The following is a 23635-nucleotide window of genomic DNA, read 5'->3' on the forward strand; positions in this document are numbered from 1 at the left end:
CCTCCTCCACCTCCTTCTTCTTCTACTTTGATTTGTAGTTTTCTAACTTTTTAAGGTGAAAAATTAGATAATGAATTTTGGGACTTTCTTCATTTTTGAGATAAGTGTTTAAAAGTACACATTTCTGTAAGCTCCGACTCAGCTGCATTGTACAAAATTTGACGTGTTGTATTTTCATTTTCCTTCAGTTTCTAATTTCCTTTGTGATTTCTTCTTTGACCCATGGGGTTATTTTAGCGGTATATTGTTTAGTTTCTAAATATTTGAGGATTTTCCAGATACTTTTCTGTTAATAATTTCTAATTTAATGTTGTCATGGTCAGACAATAAAACTTGGATGAATTAATTTAAAAAAATGTATCGAGGCTTTCCTCCTTGTCTCCTTCCACAAATGTTCCATGTGCTGTTGGAAACCAGGGGTATCCTGGTATTGTTGGCTGGGGTCCAATTTAGCTTTGCTGGGCATGTTTTTGTTTTACTGGGTCAGATCCCTCAGTCTGATCGACAGCCTGGGCCTCGCCCCTCCGTAGACGCACAGTGTAATTACAACCCCTTCCTGAGAGGTGGGGAGATACTTGTTCCTTAAATGATACGAAACACTGCTAAGTCCCTGTCTTGGGCTCATTGCTGGGAATACACAAGGAAGTGGGAAAGGCCCTGGGGAGTTATTGGATAAGTGGGGAGAGACGTCCCAGAACAAGAGCGTGCAACACGGGGGCTGGGAGCTGGGCCGGGCTTCCTGCAGGGTGCCAGAGCCAGGGTGACGTGCGTGGGAGCTTCCACGTCACAGGGCTGCCCCTCCCATCCAGCAGCCCGAACCTCCCCTGGATTCTGGACTCTTCCACTCCACCTCATCGGCAGATCCACTTGACATCCAACAGACACCTCAGCCCCATCATCAAGACGAAACTCCTGACCTCTGTCTTCTCCATCCCAGGTGAGGCAGCCCCAGCTGCACCGCTCAGGCCGAGAACCTTCCCGTCTCCCGAGCTCCTGCCCTCCTTGCCCCACGTTGCTGGGACGGCAGATCAGGTTGGCTTGTGAAAGTCTATTGAGAATCCTGTCACTTCTCACCACCCCCACCGCTCTACCTCCATCCCCGCCAGGACCTGCTCTCACCTGCTGCCCCGCAGCCTGTGCTCCTCCCAGCTGGACTCTTCTGCCCAGAGCTTCCGAGCAAGTCCATCTCAGAGTCAAAGCCAAGCCTGTCTCCATGTCCACAGGTGCCTCGTCCCTGGAGGCTTCACCTGCACCTTACCTCATGTGATCCTCGTGCCCACCATCCTCCAGCCTTGCCGCCTCAGGGCCTTTGCACCTGCAGCAACTCTGCTCCCTGCCCGCCTCGCCTCCTTCCCAGTGAGGCCTGCCTTGTCTCCCCAGGTAGCACCTTCATCCCCTCCCTGGACTTATTTGCTGTCACAGAGAGAGTCAAGTACGTCACCATAGAACACACCCATTTATTCTTCTTGTGTGCGCCTGTCCCCCCATTAGATTGCGGACTCCATGTGAGAAGGACCGTGGCCTGCCCTGTTCACGTTGCAGATGTTTGCTGAACGGCGAGGTGAATGTTGAAGCATGAGCGGGACCTCGGCAGTGGAAGACAGAGGAAGCGCTCTTGAGGAACCATAGTTTGTGTGAGGGATCGGGGCTTGTTCTAGAAACTAGTGTTGCCACCAGAAACGAGGAAGTTCTTCCCAGGACCCTTTGGGTGGGGTTTGTCCTACGATCTCTAATTCAAGGCAGCTTGTTTGATTTCTTAGAGAACAACTTTGGAAAGTCACAGAAATGGTGAAACCTGCTTAATGCTTTTCTTCAAACAAAGAGAGAAGTGAAGAGTTCCATTGGTCGGACATTTCCTGCTAGTTCCACTTACTGCTTTAAAAGACAGTTAATAAGGAGGTTTGGGAGGTTTTTCAATCTATTTAAAATCCCTTCTTGACTTCACAGTTTGTGAAAATTAATTCTAATCCTTCTTGATTGGTTGATAAACGAAGACAACAGAGCATCCCATGATGGGAAACTAAAGCCTTTGCTCAAGCCTGATGTGGGCTTGTGGTCTGAGGAGCCAGCTTTGCAGAATGCTTTGGTTTGAGCCATTTAAGCGCTCCTGTGAGCACAAAGACTGGTGCTGTAATTGTGGGGCGCCAGTGTCTCTGGGCGAAGTGCCCTCCCGTCCTTTCCCTCTGCTTGGTGAGCAGAAAGAAAGGGCACAGTGGGACCCGGCGCTGCCCACAGGAACCCGCGGGTCAGAATCCCAAGCAGTTCAAGGGCCAGGTCAGCCACGTTGAGCGCAAAAGTGTGTGAGACCTTGTGTTCCTTGTGTGATCACAGGGGATGGAAAAGGGCTGCCGGAAAGGATGGAGAATAAGGCTTTGGATAAAAATGTGTTTGTTTCCAAAACAGGTACCCGGCCCTCCAGCCCGCCAGGATCCTGTGCTTGGTGCAGTTCTGCACTCGGGTACACCTCTTCTTCCGAGATGCCCATCCCAGCGCCTGCAACCTGTCTGCCTCCAGGGGACCTGACGAGGCCCCTCTGCTCCTGGCGGGGTTGGCGCAGGACGGAGCGGAACTCTGGGCCAGCAGTTATACAACCACCAAGAACTTTCCAGGATCCCTCGCTTCATGTCCTCATTGAAATTCAGGAAGCGGTCCTCCTTGCCTGGCTTAAGTGCAGTTCTGCCAGGCTTTTGTCCTGTCTGTGAATAGTTCTTGCTGGACGCCCAAGGCAGGGTGACTCGGTAACAGGAGCCCCTCACCCAGAGGCCGGCGCTCCCACACCAGAACCGCCGCAGAGGTAAGTGTGCAGACGGGAAACCCTCGTGTGGAGCACATCTGTGATCTCTTGTCCAGTTTGGACTTTGGAGTAGCCAGCACATCATGAGACTCATAAATGAAGCTGCCAGTGGAAGTGAAATTGAGGGGGCGGTGGGAGGGCGAAGCGCTTAAAGCCTGAAGTCCTGCTGTGGATCTAGACTGTTCAGGTTTGTTTTCCTGGGAAAGTGATTTTATGCACTCGTGGAATCACCTGCTTATTTTCTTCTTACAGTACTTTTATACAAATGATATCTCTTTTACTGAAAACAACTTAAAAACAAGTATTTATTGAAAATCACTTCTTTGGGAGTCTTTTCAGAGCGATCAGAAGTGAAATTTGTAATCTTATCACAAATAAATAAGTGGCGGTGTGGTGAGTGCAGCGCTGCGGCCGCTAATGTCAGCCTTTGCCCCCCGGCAGCGCCATGGCCCGGGAGGAGCTGGGCTACGACCGGATGCCCCCACTGGAGCGCGGGCGGCCGGATGCGGGGAGCTACGCCCCGGACACCAAGCCCAGTGACCTTCAGCTGTCTTCCAGGCTGCCCCCGTGCTTCAGCCACAAGACGTGGGTCTTCTCCGTGCTGATGGGGGTGAGCAGCTCCGCGCCAGGCCCACGGAGACACCGTCCCCTCCGGGGTCCGCTGCCTGGGTGCTGTTCCCCGATGGCCCGGGGAGGAGCAGCCCCGGGCTACTTCTGCCTCTGAGAGACTCACGGGTGCCGATGTGCTTGTTCGCTCTGCTCTTTGAGTTATTTTCCTCAGCTGGTGAGGCTCTGTCCTGCTGGCCCCGCTGGCCTCTGGGCCGTGGCGGCTCTGTGTCCTGGCAGGGGTCGGACAGCCCAGGGCCCACGCTGAGCCTGCCGGCTCATGTATTGTACCAGGGCAGCCTCCACGACCCTCACCTCCTGGGGGTCTGCAGTGGTGGGGAGGAGGGACCACGCTCGCAGGAGGGGCCTCTGGGGGGTGGACAGCAGGACGGTGTCCTGAGGCAGGAGCCCAGGGCCATGGGACCAGGGAAGGCTGAGGGGCCAGGGGACAGGGCCAGCAGGGAGGAGGGGGCAGGCCTGAGGGCACCTTGCCTGGGGTCCTGGGACATCTCCCTTCCGATATGCTTGGATAAGCACTTGGACGACAGAAGAAGCCCTTTTGGCCCGAGCGGGCGTGGTCACCTGGGCTGGCCACTGGACGCACCTCTCTGTGGGCGGGAGCTTGGGGGTCAGCGTGCCGGGGGCCGAGGTCCAGGATCCGGGCTGGGGCCTTGCCTCTCCCTGGGCCCCGGGCTCTGTGGGCCAGCTCCGCGGCACCCTGGTGGTCCTGCCCACCCTCTCCCCAGCCGCTACCCTGTGCCACTGAGACGGGAACTCCCACTGTGTGGGTCGAAGAGGACACTCCTCCCTCCAGCCTCTGGGTGGGCGGTGGGCGGCTGGTCAGCCTCCTCTCACTCCCAGGTCCTCGACTCTGTTGCCCGCAGCAGCCCGCGGCCACAGCCCTTGATCCTGCTGCCCTCTTCTCCCTGAGGGGTGCGCCTTGGCCTCCCCCGCCCCCCGGGCCCGCGGGCCCCAGTGCCCCCATACCATGGGGTGTGCACGGCCCTCTGCCCACACCCGGGTCTGAGTGACCTTATACCAGTGACTTCGACTCCGTCGCCTCACCCTGTGCAGTGAGTTTCCATCTCTGGTGCCTTGAGCAGGATGGGGTTGTGTGCTCGGCTCTGTGCCTGGACCTGGGGGGCCCCGAGGCCCCTGAAATTGCACATGTGGGGTGAAGGCATTTTCTGGGGAGTGGAGCTGCCACTTCTTGCTTTGAATTTTGACAGAGTCTCCTGTCCCCCAAATAAGTGTAGGTCCCATAACCTGCCCTGGGGGAGGGTGGGCGGCTGCCGTCCTGCAGGGAGGAGGTCTGGCGGCATCCAGGCGGGGATGTCGGTGTTGCGCAGAGTTAAGCTGCGGTCGGAGGGCTAGTTGCTCAGCCTCCGCGTCTCCAGGCCTGACTGTGTCGTCACCCGCATTTGCGCCGCTGTCTTGCAGAGCTGCCTGCTTGTGGCCTCGGGCTTTTCCCTCTACCTGGGAAACGTGTTTCCTTTGGAGATGGATTACCTACGCTGTGCTGCGGGTTCAGTGAGTAGCAGTCCTGTGTCGGCACTGATGTTCGAGGCTATGCGCCTGGGTTTTTTGCTCGGAGACTTACCCGTTGCTGTCACCCGCTCCTCATTCAAACTCTCTTCCTGTACTTTGCCTTCGAATAGCATCTGTTGCTTTTGTAAATGATCTATGAGGCAAGTCTGTCTTACCCCACAGACTCCGGAGCAAGAAACGGCGCTTTGATTTCCAACACGCAGGGGCACGCTGCTCCCGGCTGCCCCATGAGCCGGCAGGGAAGCCCCTCTGTGATTTGGGGGCCACACCTCACCCCTCCCCGAAGCTTGTACCTGCTTCTGGACTCAGAGCCGAGGCCTGGGGAGCCGCCAGTCCTCATGGGGAGACGACCAGTGACTCCCACCAGCTCAAGCACAGGGCACATCCCCTGGGGTTTGGGGGGGCCCTCTCGCCCATCTGCTCTCCTGTTCCAGCCCTGTCAGCATGCCCAAAAGTCTGAAAACACAAGACAGATGCAGCTGCCCTTACCCTGTACCCACCGCCACAGGTTGCCCCGCCTCCACTCCCTTAGAAGAAAGAATTTGACCCGTTTCCTGCCCTTCTCTCTGGAACCTCCTAGGTGGCCCTTTGCTCACCACCGGAGCAGCCCTGGTTGGGGGTCACAGGGACCTCTGACCTCTGACTCAGACGGCTTCAGAGCCACGCTGACCTAGGCCGATGTCCCAGCAAAATCTTCGGTTACGTCCTTCACCCCCAGGGGTGACGGGCTAGGGAGACCAGTCAGGTGGTCCCACTGGGTCCTCCGTCGGTGCCCAGCCCCCATCCCACCCCTGCTGGGCTATCCCAGTGCAGGGTCTGGGCGGGGAGGTCCTGTTGCTGCAAGAGTGACACCGGCATGGCCCACGGGACCCAGGCTGGCCCCCAACTCTGCCCCGCCCTGAGCCCAGGCTGGCCCTCTCCCTTGTCCTCGGCTCCGGGGACGCAGTGGGGACCTCTGACGAGGACCCCGGGGGCTCTGGGGCCCCTGAGCATTTCTGCTCGTTCACAGACAGATGGTTTCCCCTTTCTGCGTGATTCTTACCGAGACGCGCCTGGTCTCGGGCCACAGGAAGTTACATCCACTTCTAAGCGCGTCCAGCTAGGACAGTCTTCATTTCGGTGTCTTTTTCATCATCAGAACAATTAAAACTCTTTCCAGAATTATTATTTTCAAAGACCAGGACCCTTCAGCGTTGAGAGGGACCACTGCGTCTGATGGAGGGGGACATGTCTCGGGCCATGTGGGTTTTCAGGACACAGAGTGACCAGCAGGGACGCTCACCTGCTCTCTCTTTTCAGTGTATCCCCTCAGCCATAGTGAGCTTTGCTGTCTGGAGGAGAAACGTCAGCGCGGTGAGTCCAGCCTTCTGTCCGCACCCTCTGCAGCCCTGCACCTGCGCCGTGGGGCTTCCTTCAACCCCCCTCCCTCTGCCCCCAGGAGGGCGGAGGGGCCCGAGCTCACAGGCCTCCCCGCAGCTGACTCTAGGTGCCCCATCCTTGGGATGGGTGACGAATGCCCGGTTATGTGGTTGAATGTCACTTGGTTTCTTTCTTCACATAAAGGAGAACGAAACCCCTCCTGTCTTGTTTTCCAGATTCCCAACTTCCAGATACTGTTTGTGTCCACGTTTGCTGTCACCACGACGTGTTTGATCTGGTTTGGATGCAAACTTGTACTGAACCCGTCAGCAGTAGATGTGAGTCCCTGGAAAGCCACGTGGGTCCTCCCGGGGTCACAGGAGCCGAGGGCTCTGGTTCCACTGGGTCTGCTGAGCTCTGTGGGCTCGGAGCTGGCGTTAGTGAGCTATCTGCCGGGTAGTTACACTGGAGATGTGTATCGTAGCTCTTGAGTTTGAGAATTTCATTTAGGCTTCCGAAGAAAAGAATTGTCTTTAACGCTTTCACGGATTTCAGCGGACGAATTCACTGATTTTTGTATCTCTTTCACAACAGTTCTTAAACATTAACAGTAATGTAATAACATCTTTCATCAGATCTGCGATACTGCTGACGTAAGTTGCCCTGTTCCTTTATGTTCCGTTAAGAAAAATGGAAGAGTCTTGTCATTTAGATTACAGTGCAGCAGAGAAAACATCTCTAGGACACAGGATCTGATCAGAGATACCTCTGCTCTGTGTTCAACACGTTTTCTTTAAGATCGGGAAGAGGAGGTGGTGGCCTGAGGACGTCTCAGCCAGGTGTGTTAGGGCATGCAAAACGGACAGACACGCGGATCTGAAAGGAGCACCTGTGCTGCCATCTTCTGCAGAAGAGACGATTTTCTCCTTTCTTGACGTTTGCATCATTAAGCCCACGTAGCATGGTTGCTGGATGTGAAAATCAATGTAAAACAGTTGTTTGTGCCAGAACCAGAGGTTTTGGAAAATGTTATTTAATTACAGATATCATTTTATAAAGTTCCTGGGAATAAACCTAACAAAAAGTCTGGAGACTCTTGTAGGAAATCATAAAGCCTCGCTGAGAATTACAATGCTTCTTTACCAAAGAAACCCTACGCAGAAGTGGGCGCCTGTCCCATGGGTCCAGAGCAAGTGTGCCTGCAAGCAGGACCCAGCAGGTTTAGGTGGTGACCAAGGGCTGGGGTGGAGCCCCCTTGAAGAACATGTTTGGGGACTCACCCGCACCCCACAGCCGTCCCAGCAGGACAGGAGAGCCGCCCCTGACCAGTCGGCCCAGGCAGCCCCACGTGCGCGGCCGTAGCCCCGGCCCGGAGCACAGCCGTGACCAACCTGGGGGGTCCCTGCCCCCAGCCCGCCCACCACGAAGCCGCGGCCAGTCGTCCCGCAGACACAAGGAGCACACTCTGTATGGAAGGGGACGCGTTCTCTTGGAGTGGCCGGCCAGTCCCAGGGTACGTGAGGAGCCTTGGGAGAAAGTGAAGGGCAGCAGGGGACCACGCGGGCGCTCACCAGCAGGAAGCCACAGAGCCAACGCGCAGCTCGGAGGAGCCACACTTGTAATCAGAGGAGGTCAATGAAAGCCACAGGAGATGCCGTTTCCAGCGTCGGCACGGGCGGGAGCCCCGCGTGTTTCCCTCACGTCCGGCAGCTCCTACGCGCTGCTGCAGGCTCTGTGGAAAAGTCTGGAATTTGCAGGTCCTTTTTGAAGAAGTCCATACACTGGGGAGCCCCATGGCACAAACCCTGGAGAGACACGCATGCATGTGACCAGGCGGTGTGTTCCTAGCAGCCCTGTGGATCGTGGCAAAAACTCCAAACCAAAACAGTTAATCCAACGTCCATTACCTAGGGTGGTGCCCCCCAAGTGCACAAAATGGATGAAGAAATTGTGAAAGATGCATGAAGCTTCATGCTCACAGCCTCCTCCTACTGGATGGCCTCCCCTGGAGCTGGACCTGCATCGTCCCCCAACCCAGGCCCCAGCGCCAGAGCCCACCGTTAGCCAGACCCTCAGGCTCCTGCCACCTCGAAGGTCCAGCCAGGTCACGTGGAGGACACGAAGCTCGGACACCTAAACACGTAGAAGGACCCCAGGACCACGATGTCAGGACCACCGGTGTCCAAACACAAGGTCAAAAATGGTGAAACAGGAAACTGTAGCTGCTCCCCTCCCCTGTCTCCCTGTGGAGCCGGGCGCTGGACTTGAACCTCCGCCCTGGGGACAGCCACACGGGGCTTCGCTGTAGAGTCTCTGCTCCCTCTTTCCCACCTGCCATCCCTGCCTGGGCTGCTGCGTGTCCGCCGTGGGCCCCGCTTTCTTTAGGGAAGGATCCAGCTCCACGGCCTCCGACGCTCCCCTTCCACAACTGGGCTGATGTGGGCACATGCCTTCAGGGTCCTCGTAGGCCGGGGAGGGGCGTGAGTCCACCTGGATTCAGCTAAGCCCAGGACACACCCTCACCGCCGGCGGGAGGCTGCCAGGTCCCATAGCCTTTCCCGCACTTGGCGTCCCCAACAGCCCCCGTTTTCCCGTCTGGTGACAGTGCTGTGGCTTGCTGTTACCTCAGGTCACACTCTCTGATCACTAGTACTTTGGAGCCCCTCCTCCTGGGTGTTTGCCCTCTTGGGCTTCCTTCCCGCCCTTGGCTTGTCCTAAATCAGGGGTCTCTTCCTGTGAGCCGCAGCACTTGCTGTCACACCGTGTGTCAAGTTCCCCGCGAGCTGCTCAACGCCATGCTTTGTATTGTGGCTTCGTGACTCCAGTTGTCTTCCTTCTTCAAAGCTGACAGCTCCTATTTCAAATATATTTCAGGATAAGTTTATTGAGTTCCTCAAAAAAATACAGCTGGGATTCTATTACGATTACTTGATGTTTACAGAGTAATTTTGTGAGAAGTGACATCTTTATTGTGTGGAGTCATCCCACTGAGAGCATAGACCGTCTCTCTACTTACTCACATCATCTCTGTCCTTTGTTAGGGTTGGAAAGTTCCGAGTATTCTTGGTTAGATAATCCCTAGATGATTCACAGATGTGTTGCTAGTATGAATGGCGTCTTATTTATTAAATTATATTTTCAGATGGCTTATTGCTAGTGCAGAGAGAGGCTACTGATTTTCATTTTTTCTTTATTTTGAAATATTTGAGGCTGGAAAGAATTTGCACAAATAGTACAGAGCATTCCTGTGTATCCTTCATCCAGTTTCCCCCAATGAGAGCATCTTACATGGTCAGATCAGGAGACTGACATTGGCACATGTTAACTTAGACCTTATTCATATTGTACTGGTCTTTTAAAAAGGATTTTTATAAGTGGACTTTGTGTCTGGAAGCTTTGCTGGACTCGTATCCTCCGAGTTTTCTGTAGGTTATGTTGGTTTCTCTATGTAGGTCACCCTATCGTCTGCAAATAACGACAGTTTAAACGCTCCTGTTCAGTCTAACCCTGTTGTTCCTTTCTCTCTATCACTTTGGCCAGGACTTCTGCTACCGTGGGACTCTCCGGCTTTTTCCTGATTTTAAATAGGTTGTATCTAAAGAGTTTCCAATAAGTTTTTGTTTTTTTTTAAAATTTATTTTTGGCTGCTTTGGGTCTTTGCTGCTACTCGTGGGCTTCTCATTGCAGTGGCTTCTCTTGTTGTGGAGCACGGGCTCTAGGTGCGTGGGCTTCAGTAGTTGTGGCTCGTGGGCTCTAGAGCGCAGGCTCAGTAGTTGTGGTGCATGGGCTTAGTTGCTCTGCGGCATGTGGGATCTTCATGGACCAGGGATCGAACCTGTGTCCCCTGCATTGGCAGGTGGATTCTTAACCACTGTGCCACCAGGGAAGTCCCCTTTGTCCGGTTTTAGAACCAGGGTTATACTGGTCTCATAAAATGAACGAGGCAGCTCTCATCTCTTTTGTTTTTTGTAAAACCTTGATATGATAAGAAGTCACTGCTTCTAGAAAGTATGGTAGAACTCACCTGTAAAATCATCTCCATCCGGGGCTGTTGGTGAGGGGTGGTCTTTCATTATTGGTGTTAAAGTTTTCTGTCTCTCCCTGTGTCAAATTTTGGGTTTTATATTTTTATCAAAAGTTTATCTATATCGTGCAGGTTTTCGAAATTATTAGTTTAGAGTCGTTCATCTTGCTCACCGTTTTTAATTCAAGCCAAATATTTTAGTTATTTCTCCTTTTCGTTCTGAAATGTAATTTATATCTCTATTGTATCTCTTAGTAGTCTTTTCGAAGAACTGGCTTTGCTCTGTTAACCTCACTTTGTATTTCTGCTTGTCAGTCTCTGCCTAGAACCCTGATGAAACAGACATGTGGGATTATCTTAAAAGGTCACACATTTATTATTGGTTTCTAATATCACTACATTAGGGTCAGAATGTACAACCTATAAGGTATTGATTGTTCAGAATTCACCAGGGTTTGTTTTGTGGCCTAATAGATGGTCAATTTTTGTAAGTGTTACACAAATGCTACAAAAGTATGAAAATTCTATGTTTTATTTTGCATGTACAATTCTGTAGATCCAACTTATTAGTTGCACTTGTTTTTAAATGTAGAATTTTAAAAAATCATCATTGAGGGTATATTGAGGCCAAGAGATCAGGAGACGACTGCCACTGCAAAGACAGTTTATCACAGGTCCCAAGAGGAGGGGGCCCCAGGGCCGGTCAGGAGGCAGGGAGAGGGGACACGTGGGCAGGAGCCTTCACTGGGTTTCCGCAGGGAGAGGTGTGAGGCCGGGTGAGCAGGCTCAGGACCGGCCAGCGTGAATAATCTCGGGGGGCTCAGGGCGGAGGGGCTGCCCAGGTGATTGGGGCAGGTCGCGGGAGAGGCCCATAGAGGCTCTCGATTGGTTGGTTTTATTTTATTTTATTATTTTTTTGGCCGCGCTGCATGGGACCTTAGTTTCCCGCCCAAGGATTGAACCTGGCCACGGAAGTGAAAGTGCTGAGTCCTAACCACTGGACTGCCAGGAGATTCCCGATTGGTGGGTTTTATATCACACAGTTAAATCAACTTTGTTGGTGTATCGTCCTGTGGGTTTAAACACAGGCATGGATTTCCGTAACTGCCAACGGTCAGGACGTGCGTCAGCTCCGCAGCCCCCTGGTGTTTTCTCTTCGGGACAATTATACGCAGAGCTGCTATAAACGTGGGCAGGTTTTGGTGTGAACGTAAGCTTTCATCCCTTTAGAGTAAATACCCAGGAGAGACCAACCACCAAGGAAGGTTGAGATCAGGGCAGACTACAACCCGAGGGCCAAACCCAGCCCTTGAGCCAACAATAATTTAAAATCAAAAATCCACCAACCAACAAACAAAAAGACATACGTGAGTCAGAGCTGTGTGCCCGGCATCTGGCTTTGGACAGAGAAGTTGCCGAGACTTTGAAGAGGCGTCTAAGCCCCTTCGTGGGATTGTCCACGTTTACGGGATGAAGGTGAAGAAGCCGGTTTTACAGACGTATGTGTTCTCCTTTGGCAGATCAATTTCAATCTGATTCTGCTGCTTCTGCTGGAGCTTTTCATGGCAGCCACGGTGATCATCTCTGCGCGGTCCAGCGAGGCGCACTGCAGGCAGAAGGTTGGTCCGGGCTGAGGCACGGCTGCACCGCAGACCCGGCTGTGGAGCGCGGGGCCAACGGCCCCAGGGAGGCAAACCTGGGGATGCAGCACCATCTCCTCCGTAGCCTGATCCTGACCAAGTAACACCACCCCCACCCCCCAGGAGTGTTACACGCAGAGGCCAAGTCCGCCTAAAGTATCACCTTGTAAACTAGGACTTCAGCAATCAAACACATTTTCACATGCAACGAGAAGGTCCGTGTTTGAGCTTTTGCGCTGAAGCCTGGAGATCCAGGAGCGTCTTCCAGATGCTCACATTTCAGACCATCACCCGAGCGACGGCCTGGACGGACGGCCACCCCTGTGATGAGGCTTTGTTTCCTTTCAGGGCTCCATCTCCGAGAGCACCAACATTCTGTATGAAGTGACATTTCCTGCTCGGGTCCTGAAATCCTATTCCGTAAGAAAAGCTTTTCTTTCTCCTTATTTTATTTCATTGTGGGGGGAGTACTAGATAAATATGGTGTAGGCATGTCCCTGGTACATGAACTGTCCTGGTTGACAGTACACCCCCTTTTACTCTCAATGTGTCCATAAATTATATGTTAATTGTGTTTTCACTCGTTTACGTCCGCTCCAAAATTTTTTAGTCTACTCGTTCTATTACTGAAAGATCTGTTAAAAACCTCCCAACCTGTGGGCATTATCAATTTGTCTTTGTAATTCTGTAGCTTTTCACCATAGAGTTTTGGAGCCTGGGTTTTTAGGTACATGAAAGTTTAGAATTCCTTCCTTCCTTCATTTTGTTTTTTTTAATCATTACGAGCAACTCTCTTTAGTAATGGCTTCTGCCATAGAACCTATATTGTTAACTACGTCAGTTACCTCTCGGTTAATATTTTCCCAGTGTATCTTCCCCTCTTCCTCCAGCTCTTCCTGTCCTTACATCTGGGCAGTTTCGGTACAGAGTGTTGGTGCCGTTTGAATTGAGCTGGTTCACTCAGAGCGCAATTCCTGACACTTTCATATTTATTTCTCCATCTTTTTGCTTCCTATTTTCTATGCCTTTTCCCACCTTCCTTTGAATTGGCAGGAGCTTCTTCCTTCCCTTTCCCACGAATTTGGGTTGGAAATATGCGTTTTCGATATCCCCTTGGAGGTTATCCTCAGTGTCTCAGCACGGGGCGCCCTGATGCTCTGCCCTGAACTCACGGGACCCTCCGCACCCCGGCCCCCTTCCAGGGACCCCGGGGAGCCTGCCCGTTCCCCTGGGTGACACTCTCTGCCCCCAGGTCATCGAGGTGATCGCCGGTGTCTCCGCCATCCTTGGAGGGGTCATCGCTCTGAACGTGGATGACGCCATCTCAGGCCCGCACCTTTCGGTGACGTTCTTTTGGATCTTAGTGGCCGTGAGTACACCCTGGGTGGCCCTCATCAGTGTGGCCGACCTTTGAGCTCAGTTTTGGGGCAGTCAGGCTGGAAAGCAGCGGGAGGAGGGGCGGGGGTGGGGAGTGGGCGCTGGTGGGCCGAGCAAGATGCTTCCCAGGTCCTCGTGGGCCCCAGACCAGGGCGATTTGGGAACCGAGGATTAAATGAGTCGGGATGTTAGCTGGTATTATTATTATTATTTTAAACTGGCTTGAGGATGCCAGTACCTCATACAGATGTATTTCTGTAATCATGATACTATTTACTCCCTCAGATTAGCTATTTTTTTTTAATATAAATTTATTTATTTATTATTGGCTGTGTTGGGGCTTCGTTGCTGCGTATGGGCTCTTCTCTAGTTGCGGCGAGCGGGGGCTACTCATTCATTGCGGTGCGCGGTGGCTTCTCTTGCTGCGGAGCACGGGCTCTAAGTGCGGGCTTCAGTAGTTGTGGCGCACGGGCTCTAGAGCGCAGGCTCAGTAGTTGTGGCGCACGGGCTTAGTTGCTCCGCGGCATGTGGGATCTTCCGGGACCAGGGCTCGAACCCGTGTCCCCGCACTGGCAGGCGGATTCTCATCCACTGCGGCACCGGGGACGTGGTAGCTGCTATTAGTATTTTATAATTTTTGTATTAGTTTCCCTGAAAAGTACTTGTTTTATTATTTTATAACATATGACATTCATATTGTTTTATAATACGTTTTAAAATGTAATACATTTGTATTATTTTACACTGAAGACGACTACCGTAAATGCCTAGCACCACACCTGGTGCTTGGTAAGTGCTTACTGACTACACGGTCACTGTTCTAAACATGGGCCTTTCATCCTTTTATAAGTAAGTCCGAGTTGACTTACGTAATTTAATGTTGTTTAGCGTTTAGCTGAAACGCGGCCCCCAGGCTTCGGCCCCCCTTTGTGCTGCCGGCTGGGTGTGGGCCACACATCTGCTTGGAGCAGCTGCGATGGGCCCCTGCACACCCGAGTTTCCACGTGTCACGTGATGCCCCCAAAGCACAGGCTCCTGTGCTTGGTGCTCCCACACCAAGGGCCTGGGCATTTCCTTTTCCTCTGTGGGCGTGTGGATGGGTAACTGGGGCCCGGACACACCTGGGCCCAGCAGGCTGTGCTGGGCTGGGGCGGCGGACCCCTGGGCACCTGGACCCTCAGCTGGGGGGCAGGTGGATGGCAGGGGGCTGGGCCCAGCACTCAGCAGCCTCGAGGAAGCCCTGTGCTCCCCTGAGCCTCCCTCTGCCCGAATCGTGTAGAACTAAATCAAGCTCCTTAAAATAAGTGGGAAAAGGCATTTATTGATTACAAAGGGACAGGAATGCTGGTCCAACGGAGGAGCCCCCAGTGGTCAAACACGGTGGGCAGGGGCGCGGTGTCTCCAGGGGCCCTGAGTCTGATAGCCCAACCGAGCCTGCCAGCGGCCCCCTGGCGCTCCCTCCAGAAATGCGGCATCGTGAAGGCGGCACCGCTGAGCGTCAGCTGAGGCCTCCCCGTCAACGAGGCCAGCGAACTGACAAGAAACATGAAGCGTGATCATCGACTGGGTCCTGAGCTGGGAACAGACCCAGCTGGACCAGGACATCATCGGGACAATTGCAAGTTGGAACACAGACCCTGCCTCGGACAAAGCTGCTGAGTCTGTGTTACGTTTCCCCGGTGCGGTGCTGAATCGAGACGGAGCGGTAGACACGCACACGAGCGTTTGGGGGCGGGTGCCGCACCTGAGAGAGCAGGTGTGCGGGTTCCAGGCCACTCTGCCTCTCTTGCACGGATCCTCGGCTCTCCTGGCGACCAGGATGGCCCGAATCAGAACGGGAGGGTACACGTTTGGGATCTGACTTGCTGGGCTCTCATCTCTGAAGCCTTTCTTTTTCCTTTTCTCTTAGTGTTTTCCAAGTGCCATTGCCAGTCATGTGACGGCAGAGTGTCCCAGCAGATCTCTGGTAGGTGAAGCCCGGCCGGGTTCCAGGCACCCGCGGAGCGACCTGCCGGGCTGGGCGGGGTCGGGGGCGAGCATCTGAGGGGCGTCTGCAGGCTGCAGGCTTGAGGGGGCCTTGCGACTGTCCGAGGGCTGGGCCATCTGTGGAAGTAAGCAGAAACGGCCCATTTGGCATAAGAGTCGGGAGAGATTCCTGGGACTCAGCAGAGGCGGCGTCCTGTCCGGCTGTGGATGTCGGACAGTGACAGTCGCTAAACCGGCCCAAGTGAGCTTCCGAGCTGGTGCCGAGCTCAGCCGACACCTGGGCCTGCGTGGCCTCTGGGCCAGGCATGGCTCTCCGACGCGGGAGGGCCTTGGGAGGTCGCAGGAGCAGGTCAGAGGGCACTGGGAGGAGGCCATCAATTCCTAAGTGCTGTGTTATCAACAGAGCAAATTGCGCCTAGGTCGAGAAAACTTGCGAGACACATGGTGAGCTTTGAATTAACGGGCAAATCGAGCACAGAGACTCAGCAGGTGCCCCAGGCTGGACGCAGACACACGCCAGCTCGTAACTCCCGCTGTGTGATTGCCGGGCCGCACCCTCTGTCCAGGCAGTGGCTCCCAGACCCCGACCTCCCACTCTTGTCTGCTTCCCGCCAGGTGGAGGTGCTGATAGCCATCTGCAGCCTCGCGGCCCCGCTGCTGTTCACGGCCTCGGGGTACCTGTCCTTCAGCGTGATGAGAATCATGGATGTCTTTAAAGATTACCCGCCAGACTTCAAGGTGGGTGTTCTTTTATTTTATTTTAAACTCTATAGAAACACGATGCCGCTGAGCGGCGCTGAGCCGCTGCCCACGTCGGGGCAGATGGCCGGAGCTGGCTTTGCACACGGCCTGATGCGCATGGAGCTGGTTCTGCTAATTTGCTTTTCTCCGTGCACTGAGGCGTCCGTGCACCCTTCTCTGATGCCCGTTCTGCCCGGCACCGCTCAGCTGCTTCTGTTCTTCTCCTCTGGGCTGCTCTGCCCTGGGCATCCCCCAGACACCCCTCTTCACAGGCGCCTTACATTTTCTCGGCCCTGTTCCCATCCACTTGCATTTAAGAGTCACCGTTTGTCCAGTTTCATGAGAGACCCCATTGGTTCCTGGGTAAACTGAGGAGAGTGAGGGCCTCCCCTCTACGGGGGCTTCTCGGGGGTCCAGCGTCCTCCCCGCAGGCTCGGGTTCCAGGTGAGGTTAGTTTCAGTATAGACAGTGTTTGCCCCCAAATGTTTATCATGAGAAATTTCAAACATGCGGAAGAGTTGAAAGGTTAATGCGGTAAACACTGAGATTCCCTGGTGGTTTACGTGTGTGTCCGCGTGCGTGTTTATGCTGACGGGTGGGTGGAGCGCACACACGGCCATCGTTTTCCAGAAGCATCTGAAAGCGAGTGGCAGAGGTTTGAGGTGACCCTTTGCCCTTAGGTGCTCTGGCATCTCAACAGTAAGGACAGTCTCCCGCACAGCTGAGGTGGCTGACGTGCTAGGTGACAGCACATTGTCCCCTCAGACCATCCCGAGAAGACGCTTCGTGGGCTGAGGTTCTCAGAGCTGTGAGGGTTGCTCAGTCTCTTTGGATCCGGGACAGTTCCCACTTCTCCCCCAGGACACTGACCTTTCGGAGTCCAGGCCAGTTGTCCGGGAGATGGTCCCGCCTGTGGATCTGTTTGCAGTGGCGTCAGCGGGAGCGAGTCCAGGTGCACTGGTGTTGCCATCCTGGCCGGCTTGCAGCGGCTGCCAGGGTGCCTCTCGGAGGGCAGGCGATCCCTCGCAGGACGGAAGTGCCTGTGGGCAGCACTGAGGGCTGCTCGCGGCCTGGGCCACAGGGGAGGCCGGGGCGCTCACAGCTGCGCCTGCCTGAGAACCCCACGGAGGACGTGTGCTCGTCGTTGGCGGCAGAGCGCTGCATCCTTTGTTCTTTGACGCTCAGGGCGACCCCACCCTGGGCTCCCAGATGCCAGCACATCCTCCTCTCCCGTCAGACGCTTGAGATGGCCTGGGCTCACCTGGTCCTGGTCCTGCCGTGTCTCGCCCTCGCCCCTGGAGGGGGCCCGTGTACCCATTCCTGTGGGGGCATCATTACTCCTGAGCCCCGTCAGTGGACAGAGCTGAGAAATGTATGTCCACTTAAAGATCCCTGACGTCTATTGCTATTTCCAACTCAAATTATACATTCTAGGGTTTTTTCCCCCTTAACCTCTGTTATTATATATTTGCATCATTTTTCTCTTAGTCCAAAAATCCTGGTAACATTGAATATAGTTGCTGCTTAATTTTGCCTGACAGCTCACACGTGTTCACAATTACAGGACCCATTTTCGACCAGCAGCGCACCTGCTGGGTGAGGGACGGCTCGCTGTACTTGGAGGTACGGTCATGTGCTCTGCGAAGGAAGCCCCTTCTGTGAGCGGTCCTGCTACACAGTCAAGTTTAATGGTTTCTTTTTGTATTCAGTTTTAGGCTCCGATGCTTTTTTCCCTCTCAATAGTATTTTTGAATATATAAAACTTTCACGTGGTTCAAGTCAAACCTCCCCGATTCCTTCTGCAGGTAATCTACAGCGCATATTATTATTTTCCTTCTTTCCTACAAAACAGGTCACTCTAATCGCGCTTCTACACCTTACCTTTTTTTTTTTAAACTTAATTTCTCCTGGGGGCTCCCGTTTTCCCTCCCACCAACGGTATGAGGGCACCTGCTTCTCCGGAGCTGGGGAGGGTTGCCACGCTGGGCTTTGTAACACAGGTGAGAGACAGGGCCTCGGGTGGGGCCGTTACGCGCGTCTCTCTGAAAATGAGTGACCTCTTGCGCGCCTACAGTGCTGCATTTCCCCAGCAACCTCCGTCCGCGTCTCCTGACCGTTTTCTAGTGGGCTTTGAGAATGCTGCGAACACAGGGAGCCCAGTCCTCCGTCAGACACAGAAGATGCAAGCGGCAGCCTCAGCTTGGCAACTGTTTTCACTGCCTGTTGTGATTTTTGTCATGTGGAAACTTTGTTGTCGTCGTCGTTGTTGTTTGTTTTTTCTGCGGTATGCGGGCCTCTCACTGCCGTGGCCTCTCCCGTCGCGGAGCACAGGCTCCGGACGCGCAGGCTCAGCGGCCGTGGCTCACGGGCCCAGCCGCTCCGCGGCATGTGGGATCCTCCCGGACCGGGGCACGAACCCGTGCCCCCTGCATCGGCGGGCGGACTCTCAAGCACTGCGCCACCAGGGAAGCCCCGTTGTTGTTTTTACGTAGTTAAATTTGTCAATATTTTCCTTTATTGCTTCTAGATTTTAAGTCACAATTAGAAAGGCTCGTACTTGTGTTTCCGCGGGAGTTTAGCCTGGAGTGCAGCACAAGGAGTGGGCCCCATCGGACTTGCCTCAAATGGCTTGTGGTTCAATACTGTTTATTGAAAAGCCCACCTTTTCCTCAGTCATCTGAGACTCTGCCTTTATCACACACTGAGCTTCGGTCTGTTTGCGTCCGTTTCTGCCCTGACTGTCCCCTCTCGGCCGGTCTGTGCCGCCAGGTGCACCCCGGAGGTTTGCACCAGGCATCGCCACCTGGCCCGCTCGATGCCTCGCGGCCGGCTGCGCTGCGTTTCGGGGCTGACTCACTTCTGTCACCTGCTAGTTCTTCTTTATGAATGCTATTTGTTATTTATTTATTTATTTATGGCTGCGTTGGGTCCTCGCTGTTGCGCGTGGGCTTTCTCTAGCTGCGGTGAGTGGGTGCTACTCTTCATTGCGGTGCGCGGGCTTCTCATGGCCTCATTGCGGCGGCTTCTCTTGCTGTGGAGCACAGGCTCTAGGCACGCAGAGCTTCAGTAGTTGCGGCACGTGGGCTCAGTAGTTGTGGCTTGCAGGCTCTAGAGCGCAGGCTCAGTGGTTGTGGCACACGGGCTTAGTTGCTCCGCAGCATGTGGGATCTTCTCGGACCAGGACTCGAACCCATGTCCCCTGTGTTGGCAGGCGGATTCTTAACCACTGCCACCAGGGAAGTCCCTCTATGAATTTTAGAATCACCCTGCCTGGCTCTAGATAGCCAGCCCAATGTTGCATTTTTTAAAAAACTCGACTCACGGTTAAATGTGCATATAAACTTCAGAGCTGTTGAGTCTTTTTGGTTTTTTTCTAACAGTGACATTTTCTGGGCTCTTCTTTGTCTTAACGTCACGTTGTTTTGTATTTCTGAGGCTGGAAGGACACCCCTGCAGTGTGGGGAGGGGCCAGTGCTCTCTGGATGTCCTTGCAGCCACTGGGGCTTCCTCTAGTCCCGGGCAGACCCCTCCTCGCCAGCAGCCAGTGCCGCACCATCCAGCCTCGAGACGGATCTGTCGACCGTGCCTGTGTCCCGCCGCCCCGGACCCTGCCCCTGTCTCTCGTCCGGCTTGGGGCCTCCACAGCAGACCTCCGCCCCATCTGGGCACCCTCGGCGAGGCCACGGGTGGTTTCAGTGGCTCCGCTGTGGACACGAGTGGTTGTTGGGAGGCCTGGACGACTTGACCCGGGCAGCGGCACCATCACCCTGTCGCCCCACGAGGCGGGTCATCTTTGTGTCCCTCTGTTAAACCCAGAGCAGAAGTGATTTCCTCAACTCTCTCTCACTGAGACAGAATGTCCCTGCTCAGGCTGGTGACATAACAGGGCACAGTGGGGTGAGAGCCTGAAACCGCTCCACACAGACTGCGGCAGGGCTCACGGTCTGTGCTTCGGGGCCACGGCCTGGGAAGCCTGTGCGCTGCCTCCCTGGGCAGCGGGCCCACGCGGTGGGGCCTGGGGGCGGCTGAGAGCCAAGAGGAGAGGCCCCGGGCTGCTCACCGCCTGTCTCCACCCCCGGCAGTCCTACGACGCGCTTCTGTTGCTACTGATGCTGGAGCTGCTGCTGCAGGCGGGCCTCAACACGGCCACGGTCATCCAGTGCGTGCGCTTCAAGGCGGGTGCATCCTGGGACGCCGCACAGACCGGCCCGCAGGGACGCCCGGCGGGAGAGGTGAGTGGCTTCCGAGCGAGCGTGGCTCCCTGTCCCGTCCCGTCCCGTCCCATCCCAGCGGGGCTGTCTTCCCAGGGCCCTGGGCAAAGCGACGCCCACCTGCGCTGACTTCTTTCAAGACCTGTTGGGTCACTTCGTATTTTTTAACATGCCCCAGAAAAATCTTGGAAAGGTACAATACGTTATACGCTTTTTAAGCCAGCCAGGCCAACACAAATCCATTTCTGGAAAGGTGTTATGGGCTGAATGCTTCCACTTCTACTCTTACAAATGTAGAAGAGAACTTGGCAAACATCTGCATGGATCACAGACAGAGCTTTCCCTCCTGCGGCTCGTCAGGGTGCCCACTACAGACGTGGCGTCAGCGACCCCTGGCCGGCGGGCTCTGAGGGTCACGCCAGCCCCTCGGCCAGGCTCAAGGCCTCTGCACTTTCCCCAGGCCCTGCCTCTTGTCCCCCACAGCTGAAAGGCTCCTCCCCGTGAGCTGCCCACTGTGGTGCTTTTACTGGGCAAACCTGCCCCCTGTCCTCCAGGTGCACGATGCCCCGTGTACCTGGGAGGCTGCTGCAGGGCCCTCCAGGGCCACCCTGGGTGGACCGGGCGCTCCTCCCGCCCAGCCACCACCCGGGCCCACCCCGTCTCACGTCCTGCTCTGCTGCTCTCCGGCAACACGTCCAGCGCGGCCAGCCTCCCGCCTTCGTCACCCTGTCGCCCCCGAGGCTTCTCCCACCCTTCCCGGGGGATGCACTCCGGCCGTCGGCCCCTCCTCAGCCACCCTACCCGCCCCACCTCTCCCTTCGTTGCACTTCTCATATGGCGTCATTTGGTTGTTGTTTTTACCCGGTTGTGGTCAGTCCTCGGCGGGGTTGGCTTTGTCCCTGGGTCCCACGTGAGGTCCCCCTGGTTCTGCGTCAGGACACCGAGGTGCAGTGTCAGGCCAATGAATCCTCCCCCCACGTTCCAGAACTGCCAGTTCTGGGGGCTGAGGGGGTGCTGAGGCGGGCAGCTGTCCTCCCTGTTTGGTGACCGTTGCCTCAAGCGTCCTCCCTCCCCTGTTGTCATGCCCCTGGAGATGCCTTCACAGCTTCCGGGGCCAGGTCAAGACCGCTTCTCTGTGGAGGGTCCAGCCTCTGCCCCCAGGAGGAGCTTGGAGGGACTTAGCCCTGCACCCTGGTGTGTATCACTCCACAGTCAGCAGTATTTACTGAGCACCTGCTGAATGCAGATGCTGCTGTGCCAGGTGCTGGGATGCAGACCCATAGCAAGAGGCCTCACAGGCAGGGGCAGGTTCCACCCGAGCCGCCGGCTCCCCGGCTGTTGGGAGGATGCCCACTCACGGCAGCCTCCCACCCCCCATCCAGAGCCCACCCCGCAGCCCAGCCCCGCCCCTGCGGAGGACATGTGCTCTGGGTCGTGGCCGGAGGTGCCGGGGCTCTGGGACAGCAGAGTAGTGAGAGGGAACTGAGCCTCCTTCCTGCTTCCTGTCGCGTGGGTGGCCCAGGACAAATAACTCTTTGCCTGTCTCAGTCACAGGTGGCCAGAAGCCCCCTGAAGGAGTTTGACAAGGAGAAAGCGTGGAGAGCCGTCATGGTGCAAATGGCCCAGTGACTGCGGACCCAGCTTGTTAACTTAACGCACAGATGCTAGTTGTCCCTGAGCCGCGACCTTCCAACTCGCCCCTCCCCTTTCGTAGGGCAGGCTGGGCTGCAACGTGGAGTTTTCATTTCTTATGGTAGTTTAAACTTGAAATAGGCAAACGTTGACTATTTTGCGCTGACTGGGGGGGATGGAATCAGTTCAGTGCTCCGGAGGTGGCCTAACCCCAGTGGCACGGGGCCCCCAGGTGAGGGAGGGGCCCACGCTAGAGCTGACTTCTCCAGGCGCTGACATTTGGGCAACCACGGGTCTCTGGGTTCCCGGTCCGACCAGTGACCGGCTGCCGGTGTCTGCTCCTCCAAACCTCGCCCCGCCTCCCTGACCTGCTTTTGTTGAGCACCTACTGTCCGCAGCCAGCAGACACACCTCACTAAGCCGTGCGTGGATCTCATCCATTTCGGCCCTTCTCTTCTTGGGGGCCCAGCCCGCTGAGTGAGCATGGATTCCTTGACGAGGGCAGAGCTGCTTCCGCCCTGTCTCGAGAGCCCGTGGAGCTACTTCCCCCAGAGCCGGGGGTGCAGGGCAGCCCCCACCCCCAATGCGCAGCCTTCCCCACGTGAAACCCACCTGCCTGCGTTTCTGCTCTCTCTATACTTAAACCCAGTCTTTCCGGAAGGGCCCCCGTTCAGTGGCGCTGGTCCATGCACGGGTGTCCTACACGGCCAGTGGAGACCCAGCTCAGCAGCGGTCAGCCTGCACCCGTCCCAAGCCCTCTGTCAACAACACTGGGGCCGCTCAGTGTTCTCTGGGGTAAGGCCCTTGTCCAAGGCTCTGAAAACTGACAGCTCACATCTCCACGTCTCAGTGGCCTCCGTGTCCCGGGCGGGCCAGGAAGACGAATGCCTTGGTCAGGCCCCCAGACAAGCACGGGGGCAGCAAGGTGGCTCTCACCTGCACGCCAGCAGCCCCCACCCAGCCGCAGCCCACGGGGCCACCTCCCCTTCCTGCAGCTCCCCAGCCTGGACGGGAGCCAAGGGGACAGTGCAGGTGTGGCTGATGTCTCCTGGGGGTCCAGAAAGTCTGAGTCTTAGAGCTGGAATGAGGTGCCTGGGGGCTTAACACAGGCCTGCACTTTCTTATTTCAGAGAGAGCTTGAAAAAGCCACACAAATGGGGTTTTAAAAGTGTATAGTCCTGTCTCTGTCGATTTACATTTTTGTGTGATATAGTTTAATACTGCCTGAGCAATAAATGCTAACGTCAGTGTGGCCCAGGTGCCTGTTTAACTCTGGGTCTCTGGGTATTTCCGGGCCCAGGTCTGAAACAACTGAGAGGTAAAGCATAGGAGGGGGGTGGGGGCGAGGGCCACCTTTTAATTTATTCATGGTTTATGTTGCCCTGAGCCAGTCTGCAGTGGGATCTGGTGGAGACGGGAAAGGCACTGGGGCCCACCCAGGGGAATGCCCACCACCCCTCACTGAGTGGGCGCAGAACCTCACTTTCAGGTTATCTTGGGAAGTTAGATGCAAAATAAAGATTTTTAAACCAAATAAAGATGACATGTAGATTTGGGAAAGTTACCAGGAGGAAAGGCACTGATGGGGTGGGCGGGTCTTTCCTACTCACCCCTCCCTCCGCAAAGATACTGGACCAGAGACGCAGGATATCTGGGTGGGCTGGGACACTGGCCGATGCTGGGAATCCCCGGGGCGGCGGGTCAGGCCCCACGAGTG

At 55.3% G+C, this 23635-nt stretch overlaps 1 protein-coding gene across 4 annotated transcripts; it reads left to right on the forward strand.

Moving 5' to 3' along the window:
• The first annotated feature begins 2908 nt into the window (after positions 1 to 2908).
• On the forward strand, positions 2909 to 23171 carry MLC1 (modulator of VRAC current 1). 4 transcript variants are annotated; one of them, XM_024737641.1, is made up of 12 exons: positions 2909 to 2981; positions 3236 to 3404; positions 4841 to 4930; positions 6248 to 6301; positions 6544 to 6645; positions 11852 to 11950; positions 12320 to 12391; positions 13224 to 13340; positions 15258 to 15314; positions 15950 to 16072; positions 20158 to 20307; positions 21835 to 23171. In XM_024737641.1, the coding sequence occupies exons 2-12, from the start codon at positions 3240 to 3242 to the stop codon at positions 21913 to 21915; spliced, it is 1110 nt and encodes a 369-aa protein (XP_024593409.1). In that variant the 5' UTR covers positions 2909 to 2981; positions 3236 to 3239; the 3' UTR covers positions 21916 to 23171. The 4 variants fall into 4 exon arrangements, with proteins under 4 accessions (XP_024593409.1, XP_024593410.1, XP_024593411.1 ...); XM_024737642.1 differs by having other exon boundaries at positions 21841 to 23171; XM_024737643.1 differs by lacking the exon at positions 4841 to 4930.
• Positions 23172 to 23635: the final 464 nt, after the last annotated feature.

This window comes from Neophocaena asiaeorientalis, unplaced genomic scaffold, assembly GCF_003031525.2.
Source record: "Neophocaena asiaeorientalis asiaeorientalis breed wild unplaced genomic scaffold, Neophocaena_asiaeorientalis_V1.1 scaffold242, whole genome shotgun sequence".
Lineage (NCBI taxonomy): Eukaryota > Metazoa > Chordata > Mammalia > Artiodactyla > Phocoenidae > Neophocaena > Neophocaena asiaeorientalis.